This window comes from Otolemur garnettii, unplaced genomic scaffold (genome assembly GCF_000181295.1).
Source record: "Otolemur garnettii isolate 467f Iridium unplaced genomic scaffold, OtoGar3 scaffold00014, whole genome shotgun sequence".
Classification (NCBI taxonomy): Eukaryota; Metazoa; Chordata; class Mammalia; order Primates; family Galagidae; genus Otolemur; species Otolemur garnettii.
This window is the reverse complement of record NW_003852409.1, coordinates 8,686,405-8,695,241: the sequence shown is the minus strand read 5'-3', so window position 1 is coordinate 8,695,241 and position 8,837 is coordinate 8,686,405. Positions and strand designations below refer to the sequence as shown.

At 35.5% G+C, this 8,837-nt stretch overlaps 1 protein-coding gene across 1 annotated transcript; it reads left to right on the top strand.

The window, feature by feature from the left end:
• Nucleotides 1–3,046: 3,046 nt before the first annotated feature.
• On the top strand, nucleotides 3,047–4,009 carry LOC100945430 (olfactory receptor 13C7). Its single transcript, XM_003785373.1, has one exon. It carries the CDS (start codon nucleotides 3,047–3,049, stop codon nucleotides 4,007–4,009), a length of 963 nt encoding a protein of 320 aa, XP_003785421.1.
• The last annotated feature ends 4,828 nt before the right edge of the window (nucleotides 4,010–8,837 follow it).

Genomic DNA, 8,837 nt, shown 5'->3' with positions numbered 1-8,837 from the left:
AAAAACACTGTTGTCAAATTTTATTTTCTTCTTTTTAATACTGCACATGTTGTTTTTGTTTCCATGTTAGAAGAGAATTTTGTAACATCCATATAATAGTTGAATTGTTCAGGTTGGTAATTCATTTCAAAAGATAAGTACAATAATTACTTCAAGTCAGAAGTAATTATTTTGTTAAAAGTAAAGTATACTTTTGCTCACTCATGGAAACTTTTGCTCATTCATGGAAATTATTGTATGATCTGCCTTATGTGGTGCCATGCCAGTGTGGGCATAACTGAAGGAGAGGTTGAATCAGGCTGGGATATTATGTATGTTTTTGAACAGAGGATGTGAGAAGAAATATAACGTGCATATGGGTAAGGCTGTTTAGTGGGGCCGTTGAGACTAGAATGAGGTTTATGGGCTCTGAGACTCCAGGATTAAGTGTCAAAGTAAAGGTGATTAGTATTTTTTTATTAAGCAAAAAGTATTATTTTGAATTGTGTCATAGATTACTGCCACATCCCCCCATTAAAAATAGTCAATTCTAATTTCCATGTTTTGACCATTTTACCAGGTAGCAGTCCTAAATTTACTCTTCCCAGAGAGTGCAAATCTAGAAGAATTATTGCTGTTTTGTGAATTGCAATTCAATTAGAATATATTAGCAACTGTGTTTTAATTGCTTCTGAGGGACCTCATCCCAAAAGTACTAGAAAGTTTTGAGATTCTGTCCAATCCACATTGTGAACTTTAAATTGCTTTTGAGATTTGAAGCATCCTCAGAGCAGCAAATGCCTTAAGTTTGGCTTAAATCCATTGGCTGATTCTTTAAAGGATCCTCTACTATAGAAAAGAGTGTAAAGAGTCCCACCTTTCATTGTTACTAGGAGTCATTTCTATTTTGCCACTGGTTAATTGGTTTTTACAATGACAGTGTCAACTACATGATTTTAATGAGTACTGAGAAGCAGATAATTCTTTTAGTTATTTTATTGAAATTATTGAGGTGGAATTTATGTGGCTAGTAGTCTCCTAAAGAAGTAGGACTTCTGCTTTTGGCATTTTAATGTAGAAAAATTCTACATGGCAGTGAAATGGTTATACAAATAATTATAACAAATTGCTGTGCTTAAGAATTTTTTGAGTGACCTACCCATCATTACTGTGGGGCTTCTGAATACTCAGTAAGAGGAAGATCAGCAAAGCAGCTGTTACAGCAAAGGAAACTGATTTCTGTGCAAGGAGAAGATAGTATGTATTTTCTCATACCTGAAGGTAAAGGTAAAGGAGTAAATCCCTTGTTATGGAAATTTCTTAATTCCTACCTTTATGGCTTGATTATAGATTGAGACATGTGTTTTTCTAAGGCCAGTTTGTTATTCATTATGTGTGTCAGGCAGAACAATAGAGTTACCTAGAGAGACTTCATAACTTGTAATAAAAAAATGAGGAGTCATTTACCTAAAAATCTTTCCTTTTTAGGAAATATAAATTGGATTTAATTTTGACTAAAGTACATTACTTAAACATTAATTTTTAATTCAACTTGTTAATATGTTGTTTAGGATACTGCATTCTCATTTATAAGTGAAATATGTTTGTAAGTTCTCCTTTATAATAATATATTTTCTCCAATTTTAATATTAGGTGTATCTAGATTAAGTAGAATGATTTTGAAGTATTTCTTCTTTTTCTATTGTCTGTAAGATGTGGCATGATCTGTTTTTTGAAATTATTTTTACTTTTTTTTTTTTTGAGACAAAGTCTCACTTTTTTGCCCTTGGTAGAGTGCTGTGGCATCACAACTCACAGCAATCTCCAACTCCCAGGCTTAGGTGATTCTCTTGCCTCAGCCTCCCAAGTAGCTGGGACTACAGGCACTCACCACAATACCCGGCTATATTTTTGTTGCAGTTTGGCCAGGGCTGGGTTCGAACCTGCCACCCTTCTTATATGGGGCCGTTGCCCTACTCACTGAACCACAGGCACTGCCCAAAATTATCTTTTACTTTTATTTATAAATATTAGTTGTCTATTTTTTGAGAGTTTGGGAAAAAAAAAAATAAGAAGTTAACTGATGCCTCCATACTGAACTTCAGAGTCAAAGCATTTTATAATAGACATACTCTTGTTTGACAATGTGAATGTTACTTTGTTTGCATTATTATTATTTTTGCTTAATATTTTGATGCAGCAATCATCTGATTTCTTTTCTGAATGTATTTATCTTCATGCATTCTTTACAAGGTTTTTGTTTCTAGTCCTTATCTCAAACATTGTTATTGTTATTAAATTTTAAGCCTTTTTAATTTTGTGAAGGCAAAAAGTAGAAACCTAATAAACACATGTATATGTAAAAAAGAAAAGCTTTCCTTTTTCTCTTTTGCAAGTAATACTTATGCTCCAGTTAATATTCTTAGGATATTTCAGGTATTCATATTTTGCCTAAATTAGAAATAACCCAAAGCCATTTTTCTAAAAATATATCTTTTCTATTTATTCCTTTAGCTAATAAAATTCTGAAACAAAGGTTACATCACCATCAAAGCAGTTCTTACATATATCACTTTGTTTTACTAACTGAAGGACAGTAACTTTTGTTAAGAATAACATATTAGTGTGCAGAAAGATACTAAGTTATACAGATATATGTTGGTTAAAATGCTGAACATTGGTTGGCCAATACTACTTCATATATTTTATATTTGTTCTGGATTATTTGGTTAAAATATTATTTTAACATTACATTCAAAATAATTTCAGATCATAATGCAAATGAGATACATAATTCTAACCCAGTTACATGTATTCTTAGTCTTTTCTTTAATAAGAATATATATTTTTTGGAGAGCAAAAGACTCCATGAGATCTGAAGTTCTAACTGATCTTAACAGAGAAGTCTGTAACATATTCTTATGCTGTTTGTGTATCCAATTACAGGTCCTTATTACTCATAATGGAAGCCACTCAAAAATGCAGACAACTCCTACAAACACTGCTGTAACATATCACATACATTCCAGCCACTACAGAAGTCCTGCTGGTGAAAGAAAATTTTAACATGGGAAAATCCAATCAGTCTTCTGTGACAGAATTTGTTCTGCTGGGGCTTTCTGGCTATCCAGAGCTCGAGGCCATTTACTTTGTTCTGGTTCTATGTATGTATGTGGTGATCCTGCTGGGAAATGGAGTCATCATCATTGTGAGTGTTTACGACTCCCACTTGCATACTCCCATGTACTTTTTCCTCAGTAACTTATCATTTTTGGACATCTGCTACACTAGTTCTTCTATCCCCTTATTTCTCAGCAGCTTCCTAACTTCCAAGAAAACCATTTCTTTCTCTGGGTGTGGAGTGCAAATGTTTCTCTCTTTTGCTATGGGAGCCATAGAGTGTGTCCTTTTAAGTATGATGGCATTTGACCGCTATGTGGCTATCTGTAACCCTCTGAGATATCCCATCATCATGAGTAAGGCTTCATATGTGCCCATGGCTGCTGGGTCCTGGATTGCAGGAGGCATCAATTCTGTGTTGCAAACCTCTCTTGCAATGCGGCTTCCTTTTTGTGGGGATAATGTCATTAATCATTTTACTTGTGAAATCTTGGCTGTCCTTAAATTGGCTTGTGCTGATATCTCCATAAATATTATTAGCATGGTTATTGCTAATATGATTTTTCTTGTGGTCCCAGTACTTTTTATTTTTGTTTCTTATGTTTTCATTCTCTCTACCATTCTGAGGATTCCTTCTTCAGAAGGAAGGCGCAAAGCCTTCTCCACCTGCTCTGCTCACCTAACAGTGGTGATTATATTCTATGGAACAATTCTCTTCATGTATGCAAAACCCAAGTCTAAAGACTCTTCTGGAATGGACAAAGAACAAGTCACAGACAAAATAATTTCTCTCTTCTATGGTGTTGTGACACCTATGCTTAACCCTCTCATCTATAGTTTGAGGAACAAAGATGTAAAAGCAGCTGTGAAGAATATACTGTGCCGAAAACTCTTCTTAGCAGGAACGTGAATGCTACTTTATTTCTTATTCAGCTTATTGGGCTAGTTCTCAATAATGTACATTTATTCTAAAATAATGTAAGGAAATTAATCACTAATTCTGAAATTCTCATTTTTCTGTTCTCAATATTAAAATGAAAAAGAAAAATCTAGGACTAACATTTTCTTTTCAGCTAAGGAAGAGGGACAGAAATTTATAGGTAAAAGGATTCTCATCCAAACCACATTCCTTTTCATAGATAACAGAATGTGATTTGATTCTGGAATGATGAGTTTTTAATCTATGTAAGAGGAAATACCATTTTACTAGCTTAACCGTTTATCATTTGTGTACATGGGTTTTCTAGTCACGTCATTCTGAGGAGAATCAAGTAGAACGTGTCTTGTTATGGAACAGGCACTACATAAACTCAACAATAAATAATTCATAATGGGGTAGATTTGATCATATAGTGGTAAAGGGGGGGAATACATTAAGCTATTAGGTACCTGGCCTATACATATGTCATAGAGGGAAAAGAGATAAAAACCGAAGCTATTTTTCCTAGAGCTGATTTCTTTTTGGTGAAAACTGTCAAACTCTCTATTGTACAGTGGGGTCTAAGGCAATGTGAGATTTTGTGCAGATGACCCAGTTGATGGGGAAGTTAGGTCTTCCTTGTGTTTCAGTATAAGAGAAGTTGTGTCTTTGGGTGAAAACACTGCCATGGTGAAATGATTGAGAAAGCATTGCTTTGTTTGTAAAGAACTTAATTGCCCAGATCTCTGAGAACACAGTGATAATGAGTTTACAATATAAAAAATTAGGTATTTTTGCAGTTGCATGAATTTCCTACAGAATATGAGCTTTCCATTCATTCATTCAGTCAGTCAGTCATTTGTTACTTATTCAATTAATCAACCAGTATTTACTGAATGCCTATTTTATCGCTGGTATTGCACTATTAATGATATAAAAAATGAAACAACCTTGAAACAGAAACAAAACATATGGTCATGGAGCACACAGTTTATGGAATACAGACTAATACATAAATTTGGTACAAAAATATTAAAAATACATATTCATGGCTCTTCTCTCTCCCCTACCATCTAAGGGCCCTTAATTGGGCCAAGAAACATAAAGGTGTACTTGAAGTAATTTAGAAGCTTATCTTCATATGAAAGGGCTTGAACCATCTCTAAGAAAGAAATAAAAGAAGATAATGAGAAGGAGGAGATAGCGGAGTGAGGAGGAAATCAGATTTTGAAGATTGGAAGGAAAGATATTTAAATAGACATGGCAAAAATGGAATTAAAGAGAAAGAAAAAAATCACTAGAAAGAATTTTGGGAAAGCTCTGACGTTAGTTTTCTGTGGCCCTATCTCAGGGTGTCTTGATAATCACAGTAAAGATATACAATATGTTTTAAGAAATTTGATGACATATTCAGTTTCTTTTTCGGCACCACCATTATTATAACCCAGCCAGGCCCCTTGCCCATGGTCCAGCATGCTGAGACAGCAGATGTTGCAGCGAAAAAAGAGTTACTTCACAAGGTGCCAGGCAAGGAGAGGGGAGTAATTTCTCAAATCCATCTCCTTATGAATCTGGGGGTTAAGATTTTTAAAGGCAGTTTGGTGAGGGCTAGTGAATTGGGTCTGTTAATTGGCTGGGGATTAACTCATATGGTTGGGAAACAGAAATCATCTTATCAGTTGGGAGATTTCCTGGGAATAGGGGTTTGAGGCTTGTTGAATCCATTCCTATTCCTGGCCCCAGGTCTGGTTGAGTCTGCCAGTGCAGAGTCTGAAAAAATATCTCAAAAATCAATCTTAGGCTTATCATAGCAATGTTACCTATAGAAGAAGTTGAGGAAGTCACAAATCTTTCACCTGTCAGCAAGGATACAAGCCATTAAGAAGTAAGCAGGTACAGTAGTGAGGAAGTTGGAGAACAATGGGCTTATTAACTTCTGGCTTTATCTGTACTTTTATAGAAATAAGACTTTTATTACTATTTTTATCTAATAGCTTTACATTATTTTAATATAGGCAGTTCCCCCATGCTGAGACTGGTCATAAGATGAGAGTAACTTAGGTGGGTCACAGTGTTAAGTGGGTCACAATTACGATGAAGCATGTTAAGTGCTCTTACCTGCCACTCAAGAACTTAATATGAGAGGCAAGTATTAGTGAAGGAAAAGTGGTTAATTCCAGGGCCAATAGCCAGAGGAGATGGTGGGTTATTTACTGAAAGACCATTTCATTTCTTCTGCTGAGCAACTATAAATGGAAGGGGGAAAAGGGGAAAGAGGTTGGTGGCAGAAAGCAAACATTGTACAGGTCATCATGGCTTGCTTAATGGTTATCAGCAAACACTATGTTGTTTGGAGAATCTTGTTATCAGTGGTATGCACCTGGTCTCTTGACCTGTTTTTCCTCAAGGTCATTTGCTGATCTTGTGCCCAGCAGCTGTGTAAGCAAGCAGCCAGTTAATTATAAACTTTTAATACAGAACAAGCCAAAAACATAGTAGAGGCAAAATGGCTTCCCTTTAAATAGCCTAGCATTATAGTGTGAATGACCCTCCCTTACTGGTATTATGAGCAAGAATTCTCCAGACAGAAAACATCACGTGGCAAGATATGGAATACCATTAAAAGATTAGAAGAGTTGGAACTTAGGTTGTTTGTTCTTAGTTTAGTGTTGGAGGAGAAGATTGGAAAGGTAATTTGGAGCCTAATAATGGGAGTTTCAGATACTAAGAAGTCAGTGTCTCTATAGGTTGAGATTATCACACTCTGTTCCTTGGAGCCCAGGTGGGAAGATCAGGGCTACCACACACAAGAAGAAATTATAAGAAGATAATAATATGACTTATGATGCTCCTAATCTCTTATCTGGCTCTACTTTTGTCTGTTTTATGTGCCCTGAGATTCCATATAACACTTGGAAAAAAAGTATTCTATTGTTAGGAAAAGTCTTAAAACTGCTGCAGTGGACAATAGAATCCACTTAGACTTATAAGAAAAAGGCTAATGTTTTTGGATTGGTGCTTTAGAAAGCTCTCTTTGGTAAAAAGACAGTTGGTCTTGATAGTGAAATAGTAACTCATAGGGTTTTTGTTCATTTTTTTTTTTTTTTTTAAGTAACGGCTAAAAACCAGTCTTTCTCTCTTCTCTTTTTCCCTCTACCGGGCAGGCAGGTTGTGGAGTTCTGTTTTCACAGCAACTGAAAAAAGCAGACAGAAAGGAAATGTAAATCTTTCTCTTTACATCTACCAGATCATTGCTTTTCAGAATCTGTTTCTATAGCCTCGAAGAGTTTCTGAAAATCTTCTGGACAGACAGCAGGGGGAGACAAGCGTCAGGCCTCAGACCTTGCCCCAAATCATGTCTCAAGGGCAAAATCACCAAGTGGATCAAAAGCACCTGTGATAAGTTTGCCTCCAATGGCCAGACAGGTGCTTATCATCATGCTGCTAATAATTTGGCTTCAATCACTATAATTCTCCTTTCTCTTTGTTCACATGAACTCAACTAGCCACTTGGTCTCAATGCAGTCATGCTCCTCTCTTTCTCTGGGATGCAATGCTGTCACCTGCTGTCTTCTCCCTCTCTTTCTCCACTCTCTTTTATTCTCTCACTCCCTCTCTCCTTCTACGAAGATACAATAAATTTTATACTTTTATATCCTGATATTCATCTGGATAAATCTTTCTCCCCCATTCCATTAGGACCTACTGAGCTTTCACCTGAGCACTAGGGATAATAAGGTGACCAGCCTCTTGCTGATAAAGTCTCATGGCTGTTTCACATTTTTTGATCATCCATAGACGTAGAACTTACCTTGTCTTCTTTCTTGTGGGGTTAAGTGTGTGTCCTTATTCAATTCCTTGGAGTTTCTATACCCTTACTGAATGTGGAATAGATTTGAATTTCTTAAATAAAATTTCTAACTCTTTGCTTTAATACTTTTACTTTAATTAATTGCAGAAACAGAGAAGAAAAATAAAATAACATAAATGGGAAAATTATATAGGTTCAAGATCCACCCACGTTACTATCCTTATTAGAGGCAGGCTTTGTACAAGAGAAAAAAGAGTATCGTGGGCAGTATGAATGTGTTACTATAAAATCAGAATTCTTTTAAATTTCTCTGGATAGTTTTGATGTTTTCTTTTTTTTTATTAAATCATAGCTGTGTACATTAGTGCAATCATGGGGTACAGTGTGGGATTTTCATATACAATTTGAAATATTTTCATCAAACTGGTTAATTTAGCCTTCATGTCATTTTCTTAGTTATTATGTTAAGACATTTATATTCTACTTTCAGAAAGATTCACTTGTACCCTTGTGAGATAAACCGTAGAGGTGATCCCTTCAATCACCTTCCCTCCACCCATCCACTCCCCTCTCCTCCCCTTCCCCTCCCCACCCCCTATATTCTTAGGCTATAATTAGGTTATAGCTTTCATGGATGTTTTCATTTAGAAGCAATCAGTTTGGACCCAAACTGCAAACTTGATCTTTTTGTTCTCAGTACATATCTCAGTTCCTGATATCTATCTCTGTTTCTATCTCTATCATCTCTACAGTCAGCTGCATTTACATATTTGGTGAATAGTGCCATCACAAATATTTGGAAAAAATCTCAATAAAATAACAATATTACACAAGTAAAAATATAGCATAATAATCATTTACATAGCATTTACATTATACTAGGCATTATAAGTAATCTAGAGACAATTTAAAGTATGTAGAAGCATATGCATAGGTTATATGCAAATACTATGCCATTTCATATGACTTGAGCATCCCTGGATTTTGGTATCTGCAGGGGCCATGAAG